The 22794-nt window shown below is 55.8% G+C and overlaps 1 protein-coding gene across 1 annotated transcript; it reads right to left on the bottom strand.

The window, feature by feature from the left end:
* Positions 1–162: 162 nt before the first annotated feature.
* LOC147232265 (integrin alpha-11-like) lies at positions 163–21804 on the bottom strand. The gene is made up of 30 exons (XM_086149011.1): positions 21751–21804; positions 17376–17484; positions 15475–15581; positions 15277–15368; positions 14148–14262; positions 13844–13971; positions 13549–13697; positions 13319–13463; positions 12918–13083; positions 12742–12812; positions 11468–11612; positions 11197–11345; positions 10973–11116; positions 10687–10887; positions 10485–10615; positions 9403–9581; positions 8347–8486; positions 7992–8102; positions 7629–7714; positions 7326–7530; positions 7049–7147; positions 6553–6629; positions 6361–6444; positions 6188–6281; positions 5962–6075; positions 5485–5571; positions 4673–4783; positions 2335–2430; positions 1387–1500; positions 163–1261 (listed from the first exon to the last, which is right to left on the bottom strand). The coding sequence occupies exons 1-30, from the start codon at positions 21797–21799 to the stop codon at positions 1178–1180; spliced, it is 3582 nt and encodes a 1193-aa protein (XP_086005137.1). The 5' UTR covers positions 21800–21804; the 3' UTR covers positions 163–1177.
* Positions 21805–22794: the final 990 nt, after the last annotated feature.

Raw genomic sequence — 22794 nt, 5'->3', positions numbered from 1 at the left:
ATGTGTCTGAAGGTTCTGTGGTTTCTAAACCATGAGACGGGTCCGTCTGCCGAGAAGGTTCCACCCTTTATGAGGCTCCTGTCTGGTCTGAAGGTTCTGCTGGTACAAGCTGACCACACACACACACACACACACACACACACACACTGGGCAAGTCTGTGTGAATCTTTATTCCAACACCATCAGTCCAACATTCGCTTCCATCACTTCTAGTCTGACGTGACAAAGTGCACCAGAAGAATGTTCTGGAGAAGATCAACGTTAACCCATGCGACCCTGGAGGTCGGAGGCTTCGACCCCTCGGTCACGGGACCCCGGCTCCGCCCGAGGCTCCGGGGGGTCCAGGTGCGACTCCAGCGGTCCAAAGAACTAGCTAGCCTGTTAGCTTCGTTCGCATCATGCAGAAGAACATGTGGATGGTCCTCAAAGACTCCGGTTAAAAGTGTGGAGCCGATGAAAGCTGGACTTGAAGGTGACGGAGAGGACCTTCCAGTCGGCCGTGGGAAGCTAAATGAGAGTTACTTTTTAAAACATAAATTGCTGAGAAAGAAGCTGAAAATTAGCAACGCCGTCTTTTCTCCACTTCCTGGGTTCTTCCACGTGCTTCGTCTGAAGCCAGCTGGATGGAGAAGGTACGGCTGATCTCCAGAGCTGGATGGAGAAGGTACGGCTGATCTCCAGAGCTTCTCTCCACAGCCACGCCAGGAAGGAAGACGTCCAAACTCCTTGTCTCAGGAGGTAAAAAGCAGGAAAAGTCTTTCAAAATTAAATACCTTCATGCTTAAAGTGAAGTTGTAATATTCGCCATTTTGCAGACGGCGCCCTGATGTACACGAGAGTGCGGCGGGAGCGGGTCTGAAGGCCCCAGAGGTCAGAGGTCACCTCGGGCGTCGGCCGGCGTCGGTCCGGACGCCGGCGACCTCGAGAACCCCCCCCTTTAAGGCTCAAGTCTTAAAATCAGCATAAAGTTGGTGTCGAAAACAACACGTCTGTAAACAAAGAGCGGTGATGTCACAGGGCGAAGCTCCGCCTCCTGTCTCCCTCCGTCACCCTCAGGCGAGGCGGCGGCGGCGGCGGCGAACCCGGGCTGGAGAAGCGATGGCGTCCAGTTTTTATACACAGTCTTTGGACCTGAAGCGACACTTTGACACCGAAAAAGGAGGATCTGCGCCGCAGGTTATAGCTCCTCCTCTGGCTTCCCATTGGCTACCGGCTCCTCCTCCTCCTCATCATCTCGCCGCCGCCTGTTGAAGAAGCCGAGCTGAGGAGCAAACAGGAACATCTCAATGAAGACGGATGAACGTAACCCTCTGTGTGTGTGTGTGTGTGTGTGTGTGTGTGTGTGTGTGTGTGTGTGTGTGTGTGTGTGTGTGTGTGTGTGTTCACCCTCCACAGCAGAAGGACCAGGAAGCCCAGCAGCATCAGCCCCCCCACCGAGCTTCCCAGGATGATCCACACCGGAATTCTGGTGTCGTCCTCCTTCAGCAGCTCCAGGACAATCTGAGGACCACAGACCAGCAAGGGTTGGACGGCGTTAGCTCAGGCTAGTTTAGATTAGCTCAGGCTAGATTAGATTAGCTCAGGGTAGTTTAGATTAGCTCAGGCTAGTTTAGATTAGCTCAGGCTAGATTAGATGAGCTCATGTTAGCCGAGGTTAGCTGGGGTTGGTTAGATGACATCAGCGCCGTTAAGACAACATTAGCTCAGATTCAAAGATAGTTGAGGTGAATGAGATGAGCTCAGGCTGGATGATCTCAGCCCAGGTTAGCTGGGATGATCTCAAATTAGGTTAAATTGAGCTCAGATGATATCGAATGAGCTCGTATCGACTCGGGTTAGACGTGATAAACTCAGATTATTTTAGCTCTCGTTAGGTCAGAGTGGCTTAAGTTGGCTGAGATGATCTGAGATGATCTGAGACGATCTGAGATGGTGTCGGGCCAAACGGTAATGACCCCAGAAATGGTCAGATTCATGAAGATCCCACAGGAAAGGTCACCAATAACCATCAGGAAACCATTTCTCTTCTGTGATTGGATGACGAAGGAGATGAAAAACCAATCATTGTAATCGTCCACCTCCACCAGCAGGGGGCGCTGCTGCTCCTCCGAGAACCCGAGCCACCTTCAGCTGATAGGGGGCGGAGCTTCACCCGGGCCCGACCCGCCAATCATCCAACCGCTCAACCTCTTATTCACAGCTGAGGACAATTTAGGGCCTGACGGAGAACCTGCGGGAGATCCTGAAGGGTTCCACCCTGGTCCACCTGGAGAACCAGGGGGCTTTCCTTCACAGGTTGGTGGTCACCCATCGTGGACGGCGGAGGGTCCTCACCTGCCTGACGGGCCTCTCCTCCTGCAGGAAGATGGGGCTGGACGCCTCCACCTGGATGGAGGCGGAGGTCAGGAGCTCCAGAGACCTGAAGGTCACCTGGGACAGGAAGTTTGCAAATTTAAGGGACAGGAAGGACATCACATCCCGACCAGTCAGTGAGGAGAAGAAGAGTCTGGACTGAGAGGAAGGACTCTGAATGTTGGGACCATGACAGGAAAAGCTAGAGTTGGTTGACACGATGCAGAGAAGGAAGGCTGAGATACTTTGTGTCCAGGAGACCAGGTGCAGGAGTAAGGATAGAAGTTTAGGAGCAGGTTTGAAGTTGTACTATCTTTGAACTGACAGGAAGAGAAATGGAGTAGAAGCTCCTTGAAGGTCGAGTTTGTGAGGAATTTTCTGGAGGCCTAAAGAGGGTCAGATGGACTGATGAGTCTGAAACAGGAAACCGAAGGTGTGACTCTCAATGTTGTTAGTGGCCATGAACCACAGGTGGGCTGTGAGTTAGAGGAGAAGGAGAAGTTCTGGGTGGTCAAGGAGAGCTTCCAGATGACTGAACAACTGCAGCCAATGGGATCAGGGAGACAGGAAGGAGAGGACTTGGTGTGTCACCTGGATGGAAAATAGATAGGGAGACTTGGTGGTGGGATGAGAAGCTGCAGGAGTATCTACAGAGAAGGAAGTGGGACACCAAGGGGACTGAAGAGGACAGACCGGAGTACAAGGAGATACCGTGAAAGGTAAAGATAGAGGTAGCAAAGGCCGAATAAAGGGTGTACAATGACTTGTATGCTTGGTTTGACAGTAAGGAGGGATAGAATGATCTATGCAGGTTGGTGAAACAGAGAGATAAAGATGGAAGGGATGTACAACAGGTCCAGGTGATTAAGGAAATGTATTGACAGATGCTAGAAGAGTGATGGGAAGATGGAAAGAGTACTTTGAAGAGCTGATGAATGTGGAAAATGAAAGAGAGGCAAGGGTAGAAGAGGTGACTATTGTAGACCACAAAGTAGCAAAAATTAGTAAAAGTGAAGTGAGGAAGGCATTGAAGAGGATGAAGAGTGGAAAAGCAGTTGGTCCTGATGATATACCTGTGGAGGTGTGGAAGTGTCTAGGAGAGGCAGAGGTAGATTTTCTGACTAGATTATTCAACAGGATCTTAGAGAGTGAGAAGATGCCTGAAGAATGGAGACAAAGTGTGATGGTGCCTATTTTTAAGAATAAAGGGGATGTGCAGAATTGTTGCAACTACAGAGGGATAAAGTTGATGAGCCATACAATGAAGTTATGGGAAAGAGTAGTGGAAACTAGACTGAGAGCAGAAGTCAGCATTTGTGAACAGCAGTATGGCTTCATGCCTAGGAGGAGTACTACAGATGCAGTATTTGTGTTGAGAATGCTAATAGAAAAGCACAGAGAAGGCCAGAGGGAGCTGGTTTGTGTTTTTGTAGACCAAGAAAAAGCATATGACAGGGTGCCAAGAGAGGAGCTCTGGTATTGTATGAGGAAGTCTGGAGTGGCAGAGAAGTATGTTAGACTGGTGCAGGACATGTATGCTCGCTGTGAGACACTGGTACGGTGTGCTGTAGGGGTAACAGAGAAGTTCAAGGTGGAGGTGGGACTCCATCAGGGATCAGCTCTGAGCCCCTTCTTGTTTGCAGTGGTGATGGACAGGCTGACAGATGAGGTTAGACAGGAGCCTCCATGGACCATGATGTTTGCAGATGACATTGTGATCTGTAGTGAGAGCAGACAACAGGTAGAGGAAACTCTAGAGAGGTGGAGGTATGCTCTGGAAAGGAGAGGAATGAAGGTTAGTCGCAGCAAGTCAGAATATATGTGTGTGAATGAGAGGAACTCTGGAGGAACGGTGAGGCTACAGGGAGTGGAGATCAAGAAGCTGGAGGACTTTCAGATAATTGGGGTCGACAGTCCAGAGCAGTGGAGAGGAAGGAGAAGAGGTGGAGAAACCAGACCAAACAAGTTGGAACAGATGGAGAAGTCGGTCAGGGGCGATAGAAGAATATCAACCAGAAGGAAAGCAAAGGTGGAGAGGATGGAGGTGAGACCAGAGATGCTGTATGGTTTGGAGACAGAGGCATGGTTTGGACAGAGGAGGGATGGAGAAGATCTGGGTAGAAGGACGCTGAGGATGGAGGAGGTCTGGAGGAAGACCAGAGAGGAGGTTTACAGATGGAGGTGAAGAGGACATGAAGGTAGATGGTGTGAGAGGAGAGGGTTGGATGGAGGAGGTGGATTCAGTGTGGAGACCCTGGAGGGAGCAGACCAGAGGAGAAGATGGAGAAGATCAATCAATGAAGATGGCCGTAGTTCTCACAGCAGCCAGCGGGGGCAGCAGCAGCCGGCCTCGAACCGTCAACCTCAGCTCCCTGGAGGCGGCCAGGAGAAGCCGGCAGTGGACCGGGACACTGGAGGCACTACTCTGGTTCTGCACACACACACACACACACACACACACACACACACACACACACACACACACACACACACACACACACAGTGTTATTCTGGAGCCCTCCAGGAGAACATGCTCAGGGTCATGTGATGTAAACAAAGGCTGGGCTTCCAGGTTGTGGTTCCATTGGAGGAGAACAGCAGAACCTTGGAACCCTCTCATCTCCTGACCTCCTGGATGTTCCAGATCAGGATGTCCACCCCTTTTCTCTGAGGGCCTCATCGGTGTAATGACAGCTTGTAACAGCATGAATGAATCCCAAGGAATATAAAGTAAATGTAACTGGTCCTTAATGTTGAGTAGCTCTTAATGTTGAGTTTATGACTCGTTCAAATCCAACATGCTCCTCATGCTCTACCATCTTCTTTCCATCTGCATCAACTTCTCCTCCTGGACATTCGGGGATCATCTGTATTCTTAATTCCACCTGGATGTGGACACGCTGCCATCTCACGGTGAAGCCGTCACTTTGCCGTCACCTGATCGGCACCGACCGTGGAAATGTAGTTCACGGTCGGTGCTCGCGTTTTACTTCTTGAAGACGATCGGATCTTTTGCGGGCCACAGAAGGTGAGGTGGTGGCCACATTTGGCCCGCAGACCTTGAGTTTGACACCTGAGTTCCAGAGGTTCTGGACTCCGACAGCAGGTCCGGGGCTCGGCTGCTGGACTCACCAGCTGAGACAGGCGTCGCAGGTCCTCCGGCCACAGCTGGCCGGCCGGAGACAAGGAGGGCAGGACGCAGGAGGACGGCGCCACCTGCTGGCAGGACCACAAAGAGAGGGAGGGACGTCAATGTTCTCCTGCTGTCGAGAGCTTCTCCTACACATCGTGAGAACCTTCCTTCAAGAGCTTCTCCGACAGTCCTTCCTTCTAGAGTTTCCCCTGCACGCAGTGACAACCTTAATTCTAGAGCTTCTCCTATGTGTGATGAGAACGTTCCCTCAGGAGCTCATGTTCCACTGACGTTCTTGTATCTCAGGAACGTTCCTCAACGCTTGTCACTGTCTTGCTTTTCAGTTCTGTCAACTTACAATGTGAAATATTAGCCTTATTATAGCTTGAGGTCCACCATGGAGGTCCACCATGGAGGTCCACCATGGAGGTCCACCATGGAGGTCCACCATGGAGGTCCACGGAGATCCGGAGTACCTGCTCGATGCTGCACTCGGTGATGTCCAGCAGCCGGTTCCCCCTCCGGGTCACGGCCCAGATGTCGGCCCTGAACAGAAGGTCCTGCACGGGGAACCAGGCCAGGTTCCTCACCTGAACACAAGAAGCACGGGATGATGCCTTCAGCTGAGCGTCGAGAACCTTGATGACGGCGATGTACGATGGGATGTCGGGGAGGGCCTCCCTTTGGGATCATCTCGCTCACATGGTAGGTGAGGTTGAAGCTGCCGTCCCAGGCCGAAGGTGAGGAGGAGGAGGAGGCTGGAGCGGGGATCTCCAGGCGAGGAGGTGACGGGTCCCTGTGGAGACACCGTCCTTCAGACCCTTGGCTTTGCAGGCCACCAGGGGGCGCAGTGAGCTGGAGCGAGGAGATCCCACCTGGTGAAGAGGAGCTCCGTCTGGTACTTCAGAGGGAGGTAGAGGTCCTTGATGTTGTCCTCTGGGAATCCATCTTCACCCTCGCTGGTGCACACACACACACACACACACACACACACACACACACACACACTGCCATCAGTGGTCCATCCATCAGGCCGGAGCTCCAGGGTTGCCGGTTCGACGCCCCACCTGGTGGCCTCCATGAAGATCCTCAGGTGGTCCAGGAAGACGGAACGGCTGAACTCGAACTCCAGACGGAAGGAGACCTGGAGGAGGAGGAGGACCACAGCGCTGGCTGAGACATGCACGCAAACACACACACACACACACACGCACACACACACGTGTTTCCCTCTCTCCGTCGCCCTGGGTAGTTTCCGTTGTTTGTTGTTCGGCCCGTTGTCATGACAACCATGTCAGGTTCTGATTTGGGTGCCATTGTCGTGAGGTCTGAAGAAAGGCCATAACCATTGGCAGATGTGTGTGTGTGTGTGTGTGTGTGTGTGTGTGTGTGTGTGTGTGTGTGGAGGGGGGGGTTACAAATACAGCTGTCTACAAATACTGTCCTACTGTGTGTACTTCCCACTGTGGCCACCAGGCGGACCAGTGAGTCAGGCATCCCATATCCCTGAGTGTGTGTGTGTGTGTGTGTGTGTGTGTGTGTGTGTGTGTTTAAAACACACACCTGCGTCAAGGACCTCATGAAGGGAGCGCTGATGTTGCAGCTCCTCTGATTGGACAGCTGGTCTTCGGCGAAACACTCGATCTGGATGTCTGATTGGTCCTGGAGGGAAAAGGGGGCGGAGTCAAGAACATAAGACATCTCATTCAAACAGGGACCAGATTATTATTATTATTATTATTGTTGTTGTTTCTTTTTGTAGTATTTGAACGTTTCATCAGCTCATGAAGGTGGAATCCATCCTGTTCTGCGATGATGTCACCTGAGCGTCCGTGGTTACCTTGACGATGAGGCTGGAGAACAGCAGGTTGGTGGAGGTGGAGATGTGCAGGGCGGCGGCGTAGGCGTTCTCGCCGCCGTTCTCCAGGCGGGCGGAGACGACCACCCTGCGCCGCCCCGCCGCCAACACAAACACCTCCCTCGCCGGCGCCCCCTGGAGGCGACACAGGGGCAGCGCAGGGTCTCCTCTGGAGCTGCAGAACTCCCTGCAGGTCACACACACACACTGTTACATACTGTGTGTGTGTGTGTGTGTGTGTGTGTGTGTGTGTGTGTGTGTGTGTGTGTGTGTGTGTGGACTCACTGCACACTCTCCAGGTCGGTGCGACCGTGCAGGATGAGGTCGGGAACGCAGGTGTCCTCCTGCTCACAGCCGTTCCAGAAGGGAAGCTGCAGAAGAAGGAGGAGCTTTCAGAACCTGGGAGGAGGTTTGTGTGTGTGTGTGTGTGTGTGTGGGGGGGGGTCTACTTCTTCTTCCTGCAGGTTCTAAGAAGGTCTACATGTCCATGTTGAGAGGAGAAGGGAGCACAAAGAGCTCTGAACATCATGTCCTCATATGAGGACAGCAGGCTGCAAGGTGATCATGCAGAAGGTCTAAGAGGAGCTCCCTTGCAGGGATCTACATCTACAGATCCTCCCCCCGAGGTGAAGACCAACAGGGACCCACCTCAGCCCTCAGGGAGCTGGGCCAGTCCGGGTCCAGGACCGGGCCCTGGTCCGAGCTCTGCAACCCCGTCTCCAGGGCAACCGCCACGGGCCGGCCATAATCTGTGGTCTCCTGTCAGACAGCATCCAGGGTTAGTGTGGCCAAGTGTGTGTGTGTGTGTGTGTGTGTGTGTGTGTGTGTCTGTATGTGTGAATGTGTGTGTGTGTGTCTCTGTTTGTGAACCCAATAACTGTTTCACGTTGAAACTAATGTAAAGCCGATTGATCTGTTCTCCGTGTGTGTGTGTGTGCTTGCATGTGTTTGTGTATTTATCTTTGTGTGTGTGTGTGTGTGTGTGTGTGTGTGTGTGTGCGACCTGCACGTAGAAGCCCCTGCGGTGGCAGAGCTGCCGTCCCTCCTGCAGGTTGAGTGTTCTGGGTTGCTGTCGGTCCGACTCGTCCAGAACGGCCCGGGGGGGGAACCGGCGTTCGTCCAGGACCAGACTGTACCAAACGGCTGGAGGACGGGGGGGAGACAGGAAGTCAGACACAAACACAGACTCCAGATTCCCCCATAAATCCTATCGCCGTTCTTTCACGCTGACGGGAAAGGCAGTGAACGTCCCGCCGCCCACTTCCTGCTCCGCCCACTTCCTGCTCCGCCCACTTCCTGTCTGCCGCACGTGGTCGGTCCGAGGACGTGAAGCCGCGTCCCTGCGACCTTCTCCATGTCAGATTTATGAGCAGAGATAATCCCCAGCTCCTGGACAGCACGCCACGTTGGCCCGCTGTGTGTGTGTGTGTGTGTGTGTGTGTGTGTGTGTGTGTGCATGCTTTAATCTTGGATAATGGTGTCCAGATGATTGGAAGGAGGCTGATCAGTGTGATTTGTGAGTGTGACACAGTTAGCGTGAGCAGGTTAGCATTGTTTCCAGCCACACGTGCGTCCGATCATCTGGACCCCGCTGGTCCACCACGTGCACGTCATGTGACGTCCAGCTGCAGAGGACCTCCGGCGAGCCTCCTCTCGGAGGATGCCGCCGCCGCCGCCGCCGCTGTCAGACAGTTGAAGTGTGTTTCCTCCATCGCAGCCGCCTGACAATTCGGTCGTTTACATGCCGGTCCTCAGGCTCCGCCCCCTCGGCCCATCGCTCACGGCGGCGGGACGTTCTCCGGTCGGCCTCCGGAGAACCTCTGAAGGTTCCCCGGGTGGACGTTCCGCCAGACGGAGAACTGGAGCCCGGAGTTTTGTTGGGAACGTGTGAGACGGTGGAGCCGGTGGAAAGAGATCAGATCATGTCTGGACCAAACCCCAGCGTGATGTCATGGAGACGCGCTCTCCTTCCAGAACGTCACCTTTCCAAGATTCGATCCGGGCCTCGTTCTCCACGGGAAGCCGAAGGAAGGAGGAGAACGGCAGAAGGTTAACCTACCCGCGTCCCTCCTGTCCGTCCTGGATGGTCCAGGCTTGGTCCTGAAGTCCAGGCGCAGGCAGACGCTCACCGACATGCAGGTCACCTCCTTCCCTCCTCGCCGGCAGTCCTTGTTGAAGATGTTCACCTTCTCAGGTTCAAAGGTCAGCCGGGCCTGAATCCGCACCACGCCGCGGGACCTGGGGGGGGGGGGGGGGGGGGGGGGCACTGTTGTCATGGCGATAGGGTGGCGCCGTACCTCCAGAGGAAACCCCTGGCAGAAGATCCAGGGGCTCATGAAGGTACGACATTATGCTACATGCATGTTATGTTCTGTCTTTCTGGATCCGAGCTGTCCTGCTAACAGTTAGCTAATAGTCACGCAAACAGTTAGCTACCCTGCTAACAGCTGGCTGTCCGGCTAAATGTCATGCTACCAGGTGGCAATACGACTAACAGTAGCTACCCAGTTAACAGGTAATGTGTCCTGCTAGCCATCTTGCTAACAGTTATTTATCCGATTAACAGTTAGCAATCCTGCTAACCATCATGCCAACAGGTGGCTATCCTACTGTTAGCTATCAAGTTAACAGTTAGCTGTCTCGCCAACAGTTAGTTAATCTTCATGTCCTGCTGGCTGTCCTACTTAATGTTACCAGTCCTGCTAACAGCCATGCTACCAGGTGGCAATACTACTGACAGTTAGCTATCCTGCTAACCATCATGCTAACAGGTGGCTATTCTACTAACAGTTAGCTACTATGCTAACCATCATGCCAACAGGTGGCTATCCTACTAACAATTAGCTGTAGTGTTAACGGTTAGCTGTCCTGTTAACAGGTGGCTTTTCAACTAACAGTTAGCTGTAGTGTAAACAGTTAGCTGTCCTGCTAGCAGGTGGCTATCCTACTAACAGTTAGCTGTAGTGTAGACAGTTAGCTGTTCTGCTAACAGGTGGCTTTTCGCTGGATAAAAGAAATGCTGCGGGATGTATGTGTGGCTACATGCTAACAACGACGTTTCTTTGGTTCTATCCGTAGAGAGGAGCGGCTCCGTCCTCCCGACCCGGCGGAACCGGCGTTGGCGACGGAGAAGGTTCTGACCAGACGACCACGGCGGCTCCCAGCGCTCCGACCGCCAGGTCCGCCAGCCCGTCCCCGCTGACGTCCAGGACGCCGTGGAGGCTGCGGCCGAAGTAGCGCAGGCCTGCGGAGAAACCTGCGGCCGAGAGGCGCTGCAGGGACAGCGGGGGTTAACGGCCGCTCCCCCCCCGGCACCGGGGTCACTTGGTACGACCCGCCTCACCTGTCTGTGGCGCAGCTCGATGGTCCGGTCCCGCCCGAAGTAGACGTACACGGCGCCCTGGTGGTCGTCCTCCAGCGGCGCGCCCACCGCCAGCTCCCGGGCGCCGTCTCCGTTCATGTCGGGGATCTGGGCCAGCGCCGCGCCCAGGCGGGCGTTCTGAGCGTGCTCGGGGAACAGCGCCCCCTGCTGGACCGCACGGGCCTGCAAGGAGGAGGGGCTTGGGCGCTGTGGATGGCGTGTGTGTGTGTGTGTGTGTGTGTGTGTGTGTGTGTGTGTGTGTGTGTACCTGCGAGTTCACGCCGTAGATGTAGACCTTCCCCGTCTCCCAGCCTCGGCTGTAGTACATGGGCGCGGCCACCAGGAGGACGTCGGTCTGCCCGTCGGCGTCCACGTCCAGGGACAGCAGCTCGCCGCCGAAGTACGAGCCGATCTGCGGAAGCAGCGACCCGTCAGACGCCGCCGCTCGCCGCTCGCCGCCCCACCGCTCTCCCGGACGGCGGTCGGCGTCACCTGTTCCCCGAGCAGCGCCTGCAGGACGGTGAGGCTCCCGTTGTTCCTCAGGCTGAAGACGATGACCTTCCCGGTGTGGTTGAACCTCGGAGCTCCGGCCAGGTAGAGCTGGACTCCGCGGGAGGAGACCAGGGAGCCCACCGAGTAGCCTGGAGCCGAACACAGAACCGGGCTGACGGGACCCGAAGGGGGCTGCGGGGCCCGGACCCGCCCCCGCCCCGGGGCCCGGTCCGGACCCGCCCCCGCCCCGGGGCCCGGCGCCGCTCCTCACCCAGGTAGGCCCCGTGGTTCTTCATGGAGTCCGGGAACTCCTCCTGGTAGGAGGCCTTGGCCGGAACCACCTTCCCCTGCTTGGTCTCCTTCAGGACGGCGCCGTTCCAGTTGTAGGCGCCCACCGCCCCGAGCAGCACGCCGTCCTGACGCACGCACACACACACACACACACACGGTCAACATACGTCTGGTTCCCATGACGACGGGGCGCCCGGGAACGGGGTTCGGGGTTTGTCTCCAGATTGTTCTGAGCAGAAGCAGGAACGTCAGTGGAACCCGATCCGCCGAGGAACATTCCTCTCGTGCCGCTCGCGTCGTCGATCAGACCCCCGCCCCCCCACCACACACACACACACACACACACACTCACACACACACACACACACTCACACAAACACACACACTCACACAAACACACACACACACACAAACACACACACACACACAAACACGCACACGCTGGTGGTTTCTCCGCCTGCGGTTCTCGGAAGGTCGAGGACGGACGGGTTTCACACAGAACCGAGGCGTCGGCGGACCTTCAGCCTGTGGTTCCACCAGCAGAACCCAGGGTTTCTTCTGCTGCAGGACCTTCTGCCCTGATGTTCTCAGCTCTTCTGTCCCCCTGCTCACGTCTGTCTTCAACTGTTTAGTCCTTCAATGTAACTTTAGCGTTTGTTGCGAGCTTCTGTCCTTTTCCTGCTTTTTTGAGGTTATTACTCATACTCCCTACACACACACACACACACACACACACACACACCCCTGTGTGAAGGAGGCGGTGGAGCTGATGGTAAAAACAGGAGCTTCTGCTCCTGAACCATTGAACAGGCTGGAGTTCAGAGCTGGAAGCCATTATGTGTGTCTGTGTCTGTGTGTGTGTGTGTGTGTGTGTGTGTGTGTGTGTGTGTGTGTGTGTGTGTGTGTGTGTGTGTGTGTGTGTGTGTGTGTGTGTGTGTGTGTGTGTGTGTGTGTGCGTGCGTTCACACACACTTGGATTTTCACCTGACATCCCAGGCTTTGTATGAATGTTTTTGTGTGTGTGTGTGTGTGTGTGTGTGTGTGTGAGTCCAGCCTTAAATTGCATGTACTTTCTCAATGAATTCATTTTTCAAAGTTGTTTGCATGTTTGTCAGGTTGTCTCGCAGCTTCTCTCATGGTTACCAGGGTTACCAGGTTACCAGGGTTACCATGGTAACCAGGGTGGTGTCAGTGTTGTATGCGAGTTAGATGTCACCTCCTGTGAAGGAGGAGAAGCTCCAAGATCACACTCACTCTGACCAGGTGTGAGGAGAACCCGGCCTGGGCCATCTGGAGTCCGAAGCCCCGGCCCTGGCTGCTGGTACCTGAGACACACACACACACACACACACACACACACACAGGTTGAGGCGTAGCTGGGCTTGTATTTGATGGGATCCATCCGACTTCCTGCCGGCCGGTTCTCTGACCCTCCAGCGAGAAGATCCTCTCTCCCAGCGCGTCCACGATGTCCTTCAGCGCCGCCTCGTCGCTCACGTTGAAGAAGTGCTGCTCGTCTGGATCGCTGGCGATGAACTTGATCTCCCTCAGGAAGGCCTCGGGGTCGATGCCCCGCCGGTTGTAGTAGCCCAGGACCTGGACGCCGCCGGCGGAGGGAGAAGATACGTCGGCGTGACGACACCCGGGAGGAGGTTCCACCAGACACGGGTCCCGACACGGGCGGGACGTCCCACCAAAGTTCTCCGACGGAGAGCGCGAGAACCGACCCGACCGAAACCGTACGACTCCGGCGGCGGAGCCCGGACCGGGAGAAGGTTCCAGAAGAAGGAGTCGGGCCTCGGCGGGCGGAGCTAAAGCGCCCCGGACTCACAGCGATGGCGTACATGGTGATGTTCTCTGCCTTGCTGTCGCCGACGGCCCGCAGAAGGTCCGGGCTGTCGTGGGACTCGCCGTCCGTGATCACGATCATGACCTTCTTGGCGCCGGGTCTCCCGCCGCGCTTGAAGGCCTCGGACCTGCGGACGCAGCCGTCAGCCCGCGCAGGACGGAGGCGGAGCCGGTGCCGCCGCCGCCGCCGCCGCCGCCGCCGCCGCCCCTTACCGAGCCACCGTGATGCCCAGAGCCGTCCGGGTCTCCTCGCCGCCGCGCTGGCCGATGCCCCGCGCCGCCTCCACCACCTCCGCCGCCGTCTGGTAGTCGCCAAGACCAAACTCATGGACCACCCTGGACCCGTACTGGACCACACCCACCTGACGCCGCAACACACACACACACACACACGTACGTATGCCTCGATGCTGACGATACCCCCACCTTCCTCTGGTTTCAGACTGCATGAGTGTGTGTGTGTGTGTGTGTGTGTGTGTGTGTGTGTGTGTGTGTGTGTGTGTCTGACCTGTGTCTGACCCGGGCCCATGTAGAACTTGTTGAGGATGTTGATGAGGAAGTCCTGGACGCTGAACCAGGGGTAGATGGAGTTGGAACCATCCAGAACAATCACAATGTCCATGAAGGTCTCGCACCCTGTGTGAAGACACGTGGGGGACGGATGAGTGGATGGATGGATGGATGGATGGATGTTTAGATGTTTAGATGGATGGATGGACAGATGGATGGATGGACAGTTGGATGGATGTTTAGATGTTTAGATGTTTGGATGGACAGATGGATGGACAGATGGATGGTGAGTGTAGTGTTACTCTGCAGGGCCGGGGCGAAGTTGTGCGACAGCTTGAAGTTGCGTCCCACTCTGGAGCAGATCCCTGTGCTGTACAAGGAGCTGCCGCACTCATGGGACCACAGGGGGCCGCAGGTCTGAGGACACACACACACACACACACACACACACACACATACACACACACACACACAGCAGACCTCAGTGAGACACATCTCACTTCCTGCTTTGGTCTTTGTTTGAACAGACACTGTGTTTGATGTTAAGAGGATGTGTGTGTGTGTGTTTTCATGACACACACACACACACACACACACACACATGGAAACAATGTCCAAACTGATGAAGGCAGAATTATAGAAGGTTTTATTTGCCGTCTGGAGCCGAAACCAGGGAGACCTTTGATTCCACTCAGATTTAAAACCTTTTAACAGAAGGGGGGGCAGAAAGGGGGGGCAGAAAGAGGGGGGGCAGAAGAGGGGGGGCAGAAGAGGGGGGGGCAGAAAGGGGGGGCAGAAGAGGGGGGGGCAGAAGAGGGGGGGCAGAAGAGGGGGTGCATGTGTTCAAGATTAATCTAGAACTGAGGCGGGAGGATGGGGGGTCATCAGGTTTCATTGAGTGTCTCCTGTCTTAATCTAATCCAACATCATGTCATTTAATGTCCCCTCATGTAATCTAATCCAGTGAGATGTAATCCAGTGTAATCTGATCTCTTCTTGTAATCCATTCCAATCTGAACCCATGGAACGTCATCTAATCTCATCCAGTGGACTTTATTCATCAACTTTCACAGGATCTAATCTAATCCGTGTCATGTCATCTAATCTGACCTTCCATAATCCAACCCAAGTGTATCCAGTCCAATCCGTCCTGATCCAATCTGATCCAATCTAATCTGATCAAATGGAATTAGTCTCCTGTGACGTCATCTAATCTAATCCAAGTCATCTCATCTGACTTTATAAACGTATCCAATCCATCCACTCTAATCCCGTCTAATCCAGCGTTCTTTGACGGGTCCAGGTGAAGGTCCTGGTGTCAGAAGGTTCTAGTCGCAGCCCGGTCGACCCCCCGCCGCCGTATGCTAACGAGGGGGCGGGGCTCGTTTGGCTCCGCCCCCATGGCGAGCGGGAAGAGGTCATGTGACTCACCACGAAGCTGCTGTCCTTGGGGTTGGAGGTCAGCGTCATGCCCAGCCTCATGCGCTCCTTGCGCTCCAGCACGTGGTCCAGAGACAGCTTCCCTGGAGGAGCAGCGCAGCGCTCTGATTGGTCCACCGCTCCCAGGCTAATTAGCATCCGCTAGTGCTAAGCTATGAGCGTCCGCAGGTCGGCGGCCATCTTGCTCACCCAGGTTGAGGCGGCTGCAGGTGGAGTTCCTGGAGTCCAGAGGGCAGCGGTGAACGTCACCCGTCTGCTTCCTGCCTGTGGATTCCAAAGGAGCTCCAACCAGCAGCCTACACACACACACACACACACACACACACACACACACACACACACACACACGTCTATAAAGCTGTAAAGATCTGCAGATGACTAATTACTAAAGAATGGAGAAGTTACGGGAATAGAATCCCAACGGACGTCTTAATCTGAGAGAACCCCTGGGAGAACCTGCTGGCTGTGGAGGAGAACGTCAGGTTCCTCAGGGCTCCATCAAAGATCTGCGTCCAGAGTCGCCCCTTCATGAAGAAGAGGAAGCAGTTCTGGTCTCCGGACCTCCTCCAGGAGGTGGGGCGGTGGAGAACCCCAGGAGACCTTCAGAACCCAGAGGTTGTTTTCTCCTGCCGGTGAGTCAGGACGTTTTCCAGAAGAACAATTTTTGTCTCCCAGGGAGGCGTTTCATCTGAAGCCCGAGGCCGTCGTGGTCCACATCGTCCTTCCGCTCAGATGTTCTACTGTCCTGGAACGTCCAGGTGTTCTCCGTCCCATGGCAGAAGGTCCTCCTCGCACCCCCACGCTCAGGAACCCTGGACTTCAGGATCCCGTCATCGGCGTGACCGGGTTCTCTCCAGGTTCTCTCCAGGTTCTCTCCAGGTTCTCCATCTCCATTGGTTCGCTGAAGGCTCCTCCGCGGACGTGAACGAGAAGGTGAACGTCATGGTGACGGCGGTCCGGGCTAAGCCCCGCCCCCTTCCCCGACGGACCAATCGGTGATGTCGGCAGATCGGCGGGTCTGAAGGTCTGGGGAGGTTGTTATGTTCTGGGCCGCAACATCTGCTGCCCTGCAACATCTGCGACCCCCCCCCAAACACACACACTCACACACACACACACACACACACACACACACACACACACCGCCACCTCCGAGCTCCGCCCCCCGTCAGCCATGATGGATTCCTTTGCGAGCAGCAGGAGCTTTGAAGCAGCAGGTAAATAAGTGGAAAGTATGCGGCGCGGAGGAGCTTCTGGAGCCCAGGATGGAAAGTATGTGCTGGTTCCTCAGCCTCCTTCTGGGAGCAACATCACCGCTGCACGTGTGTGTGTGTGTGTGTGTGTGTGTGTGTGTGTGTGTGACATGGTTCCTGTGCAGGGGTTGTTTTTCCGAGCTTCTCCCGGTGACATCCATCTCCTCCAGACGGAGCTCCTGGCAGGCGGAGCTGCTGCAGGATCTTCATCCAGGCAGAAGAATCCGACCCGTGTCCGAGACGCCGCACGTGCAGGCGGGACGTCCAGGAGGAACCCGTCCAGGAGAGCTTCGGCACGGCCCGACGAGGGAGGAGGCCTCTCCGAGCTTGGGAGATGCTGAGGACCACCGGATCTTCTCCGGCCTGGTCCCGGTCCTCTTCTGGCCCGGACGGTCAGGAGAAGACCTCCTGGTGGAGCCCGACCCCTGCGTGACCCCGCCGCCGTGTTTGTTTACCTTCCCCTCCAGGGCGCCGACTGCTCGGCCTACGGACCTTCTGACCCTTGACCTCCAGACCCGAAGATCTGAAGACACCAAAGAACTACTGCTGACCTTTGACCCCCCACCAAACACATGGACTGGGTTCCAACACGGACAGCTTGTGGAGCAGGTTCTACCATCATCAGGGTTCTCTTGTCAGGGTTCTATCATAATCAGGCCTCTACTATGGTAGGGTTCTCCTACCATCAAGGTTCTACCACCATTAGGGTTCAACCTCAGTCGGGGTTCTTCCATAGGTTTGGTTCTTCTGCCGTCAGGGATATTGTCGAGTTGGGGTTCTCCAGCAGGGGTTCTCCTAAGGTGGTTCTCCCTTGGAGGCTGTGGGCATCAGACTCACCACGGGCGTCCTGCGGCCTGGTGCTGCTGGACGGTGAAGCCGAACTGAGCCTCCTTGGAGCCGCGGAAGATCTGGAAGTTCTTGGTGTCGAAGTTGAAGGCGTGGAGACCTGGAAGAGAAGCCAGGCTGGGTGACCCGTCCCGGAGAACCGCCAGGAGGTGGAAAATTTGTCTACGTCGCCTCCAGATGGACCCGGACCCGGACCCGGACCCGGACCTAACCGGCGGCAGCTTCTCATGAAGCTCTCCTGCCTGGGGGGACGTTCTCCGACAGAACGCTTTCCACGCCAGGTTCTCCAGGAACCCAGCCACCGCACATCATCTGGATTATCAGCTGGCTGACAGCCTGCTGGCTCGGCCCGCTGCAACCGTTTTAACCCTCGGGAGCCTCCAGGAGCCTCCAGGAGCCTCCAGGAGCCTCCAGGAGCCACCAGGAGCCACCACGAAGCCTCTGGGGCCTCTAGGAACCCTCTGGGGCCTCCAGGAACCCTCTGGGGCCTCCAGGAACCTTCTGGAGCAGGGTCCTGCAGGCCCTCCCATCTCCAGCGCTCTGCTTCTAATGTTTCCCTGCTGGCCTGAGAGCAGGGGGTCGCCGTGGCGACGGGCCGGCTCTGCTCCAGGACATCTGGGCCGGGAACGAACCCCGGTCTCGCTGTGGAAACTTCTAGAAGAACCTCCTCCCCTTCATCACAAGCACTGGCACGGGTAGAGAAGAGCTGGCAGGTCACATCGAACACATCAGGGACGACTTCACTCATGGAGAGAGAAGCTGGAGGAGAAGATGGAAAAGGATGAGGTTGTCAAGGAGGTGGAGCAAAAGGTGGAGGAGAAGGTGGAGGAGGAGAAGGTGGGGGTGGAGGAGAAGGAGAGGGAGGAAGGTGGAGAAGAAGGAGAAGGTGGAGGAGGAGAAGGAGAAGGTGGAGGAGGAGGAGGTGGAGAAGGAGAAGGTGGAGGAGAATGAGGAGGAGGAGGACGGTGGAGGTGGAGAAGGTGAAGGTGGAGGAGGAGGTGGAGGTGGAGGAGGAGAAGGTGGAGGAGGAGAAGGTGGAGGCTCTCAGCACTGAACCAGTTGTGAGCCGTTGCAGGCAGAAGGTCCTGGATGTGAGAAGACCTCCAGCACCCGTGTCGAGTGTCCACCTCCAGTAGGACAGCGGTGAAGTTCTAGATGAGTGTTGACACCACCACCCCAACCACACTTCTCCCCCCCGCCTGCAGTTCAGCCGGCGGCCACCGGGGGCGCTGCTGTCATCCGGAGGCAGCCGCTGGGATTACCATCTCCAACAAGGACCACGCACATAATCTGACTTCATCTGAGCAGCTCGCTCCAATCTATCTGCAGCCACAATATCCTCAGACTCAAGATAATCCCATCTAATCCACCGACGTGTCCAGAGCATTCTGGTCAATCCTACAACCATCATATAATCCCTTCTAATCCCATCTCTTCATGTCTGCGAAATCTAATGCGATCCATAATCACAATCTAGTTGGATTACAACGTCATCAGAGTCAAACTAATCCCGTCTAATCCAGTGATCTGTCATCGTCTGCCCTTAAACCAGTGTAATCCCATCTAATGTTCTGTAATCCCATTTGCTGATTAATGTCATCCAATCCCTAACCTAATCTAATCTAATCTAATCTCAAATCTAATCCAGTCATCTTTCATGATCTGCCCTGAAACCATTGTAATACCAACTAACCTGCTCTAATCTAATCTAATCTAATCTAATCTAATCTAATCTAATCCCTAATCTAATCCAGTGATCTGTTCAGATCCTTGTGTTTGCTCCTAAAACCAATGTAATCCCATCATATCTGCTCTAATCTGATGCGGTCCAGTTGATGCTGTAATCTCATCTCCTCCATAATCCTGCCTCTGACCTCCTGACCTCCTGACCTCTGACCTCCTGACCCCGCCATGACCCCCCCCCCCCCCCCCCCCGGAGGACAGTGAGTCAGCGAGTGGAACGGCCGTTTGGAGAGTTGGTGGAAGCAGCCGGACGGCTGGAAGGAAACGCGGTGACGTGGACGCAGAAAAAGGTGCGTGTTTGGCCGCCGCTGGAGGGGCGGAGCTTGCCGCCGCCGCCGCCAGAGGGGCGGAGCTTGGCGCCGCCGCCGTCACCGGCTCCTCTCACTGGCTCCGCCTCCGCCATCCCCGGCCAGCGGCGCCACTCATTCACCCCTGATTGAAACCAGACGGGATCCTGCTGCACACACACACACACACACACACACACACACACACACACACACACACACACACACACGCTTGCCAGGTCGCAGCGGCAAATTCCAATGAAACCACTGAGATCCAAGCAGGACTTGGTTTCTAGATCAATAACCAGCAGAACCTGGAGAAACAAAGCACCTGTCAGCGCCAGGGGGGGCAGATCCCTGATCCTGGGGGGGCAGATCCCTGATCCTGGGGGGGCAGATCCCTGATCCTGGGGGGGCAGATCCCAGATCCTGGGGGGGCAGATCCCTGATCCTGGGGGGGCAGATCCCAGATCCTGGGGGGGCAGATCCCTGATCCCAGACCAACCACTGGGCTTTGAGGTGGTCACATTGAGATCCCTGCTGGATCCAGATCCAACCAAACAATGTTCACAGTGGAGAAACCCGGCAGCAGATCCCGGTGGGTCACCAGGTCTAGTTGAGAGATCAAGCTGCGAAACCCGGTCCAGAAACCAGGTGGAGACCCTCAGAGCTGAGCGGACCCACGTCCTCTGTTCCCGGAGGAACCAGGAGGAGCAGGAGGACCACCGGACCAGCCGCAGAAGAAGCATCGCCCTCTGGAGTCCTGATGCCGACAGAAGCACCGTCTTCTGCTCGGTCCTGACGTGACCCCGGGTGTCACTGGTCCGTCCCACGGTCCCTGAACGCAGCGCCGGGAAACTCAGCCTTCCTTACCGGCAGTAAAAGTCTGGAGAATCCAGTTTGGGCTCGAATAAGACGATTTTGGATAAAATCTAATAAAATCCACCAAAGGAGATCAATAAACGCGGTTTGTTGTCACAAAAAAAGGAAAACGCACAGCTAGCTGCACACTGGCTAGCTACATGTTGGCTAGCTACACACTGGCTAGCTGCACACTGGCTAGCTACATGTTGGCTAGCTACACACTGGCTAGCTACACACTGGCTGGCTACACACTGGCTAGCTACATGTTGGCTAGCTGCACACTGGCTAGCTACACACTGGCTAGCTACATGAGCTAACATTGCTAATCTTCTTAGCGGCGCCGGTACGTTCAGAGACGATTAAAAGACAAATCAATAATTTACTTTTGAAATCAATGCAGGCGTTTATTGATCAGGCGGGAGATCTGATTAGTGATTGGGGCCGCGAGCGTCCGCGGGACCAGGAGGCCACGGGCGGGGGAAGGATGTCAGAAGGTCCAGCGGGTCTCAGATGGCTTTCAGACCCTGATGGTCGGCTGAGAGCCAGAGGAAGCCCCGCCCCCCCCCGCCGCCGCCGCCGCCTCGCCTCCAAATCCAATTGCGGTGCCCGAGGGACGGAGACACTCCCCGAGCCGGAGGAAGCGCCAGCGCACGGGGCTTTTACAAATGTGCACGGTGGAGCGCGTGCACGGCGGAGCGCGTGCACGGCCGGGGTCCGACTCTGCGGCGCCGGAGGATCCAGAAGGACCAGGATGGAGCTCGGCCGTGCGCCCGCGTCCGACAGAGACCTGCCGACGGCCACGACGAGCAGGAGCCCGGATGTCCTGGCTAACCGCTAACAGGAAGTGGCAGGAGGTCACACACCACCTCGCCACCTGCAGGCGGGTTCCTCAGAGGTTCCTCAGAGGTTCCTTTGGTTTCCTCAGAGGTTCCTTTGGGTTCCTCAAAGGTTTCTCAGGGGTTTCTCAGGGGTTCCTCAGAGGTTCCTTTGGGTTCCTTAGAGGTTCCTTTGGGTTCCTCAGAGGTTTCTCAGGGGTTCCTCAGAGGTTCCTTTGGGTTCCTCAGAGGTTCCTCCAGGTCGCCCCACCACTGATTCCTCCTCAGTCTTTTCAGCATCTATTGCGTGAGGTGACCTCCTGTCTGCAGGTGCAAAGATCTGACCGAGCCCGGATCGATCGACAGGTGATGGAACCCCGCCTACCTGGATCGGCCGATCGTCACGGCGACGGCCGAGCTCCAGACGCTTCTGAGGAAACATCTGGATCTTTCACCCGAGCTTTACCTGCCGCCCCGGGGAGTCTGTCTGCAGGCAGGAGCGGAGGAGATGATCTGAACGTCAGAACGTCTCCACAGCGAGAGCAGAGGAGGAGGAGCAGAGGAGAACCTCCAGGACCAGCGGCAGCGAGCGGGAGGAGCTCCTCCGGCCGCACCTGTCGGGAGGAAGGCGTTGCCACGGCGACGGCGCCGGCTCACCTGGCAGCAGGCCGGAGGTCCAGAGCAGCAGCAGAGGACGGAGGTCCATGTCGGCCCGCGAGGTGAGTCAGTCTGAGGCGCGAGGAGAGCAGGAGGAGGGATGAAGAGGAGGAGGAGGAGCTGCTCAGACACACCTCCCAGACACACACACACACACACACACACACACACACACACACACACACACACACACACACCTCCTGTGGCCTCCGCTAACAAACGGGAGCTGGTGCACAAACAGGAAATGCCTGGCCGGCGGCCCGAGACCAGATGTGTCAGGAGACCCCGAGTCCAGAACAACGGAGTGGATCTGCTCTGGAACACATTACACACACACGCACACACACACACACACACACACACACACACACACACACACCTGTCCCAGCTGTGATTCACGCTCTGCCGCAGACAGAGAACCTGAGGAGAACCTGCCTGTCATTTGACAACACACACACACACACACACACACACAGATGAACACGCACTCACTCACACACACACTTACATAGGCACACACACACTCACTCATACAAACTCACACACATACACACGCTTACACACATTCAATCACTCAAACACATACACTCAGCCACACACACACAGGCTCACACACTCATGCACAAAATCACTAGAAACACTGACATAGACAGGAAACAATGCACACAGACACACACACACACAGACACACTCCTTGTGCACACACACTTGTCATGTGACCAAGTTGTGTCTGTAACGAAGAAGCAGGCACGGATCAAACCGACTGATCGATCGCTTGTCAGCCAATCAGAGATGAAACGCCCATCAGGACTTCCTGTGAGCCGGAGCCAATCAGGTGAGAGCTCTCCGACCTGAGCCCCGCCCCCTGCTAGGCCCCGCCCCCTCACACCTGGTTCCAGGAGGGGTTCCATGTCCTGCTACTTTCTTCATATGTGTGTGTGTGTTTTGTTTGTCTGTAGATCAGTTGTGTGTTTTTGTGTGTATGTGGGTCAGTTGTGTGTATGTGTGTGTTTTTTATGTGCTGTCAGTGATGTGTGTGTGTAT

The sequence above is a fragment of the Fistularia commersonii genome, chromosome 7, assembly GCF_037954325.1.
Source record: "Fistularia commersonii isolate RoL2024-O1a breed Wild chromosome 7, RoL_Fcom_v1.0, whole genome shotgun sequence".
In the NCBI taxonomy this organism is placed as follows: domain Eukaryota; kingdom Metazoa; phylum Chordata; class Actinopteri; order Syngnathiformes; family Fistulariidae; genus Fistularia; species Fistularia commersonii.
The sequence above is the reverse complement of the archived record's forward strand: the minus strand, read 5'-3'. Positions and strand labels throughout refer to the sequence as shown.

Excerpts from the sequence above, each read along its gene's own strand:
- LOC147232265 (XM_086149011.1), bottom strand. The coding sequence starts at position 21,799 with ATGGACCTCCGTCCTCTGCTGCTGCTCTGGACCTCCGGCCTGCTGCCA. Across the intron at positions 11,346-11,467 it reads GAACCACGGGGCCTACCTGG|GCTACTCGGTGGGCTCCCTG; the intron begins GTGAGGAGCGGC and ends GTTCGGCTCCAG. Across the intron at positions 5,572-5,961 it reads CCGAGTGCAGCATCGAGCAG|CAGGTGGCGCCGTCCTCCTG; the intron begins GTACTCCGGATC and ends TGGTCCTGCCAG.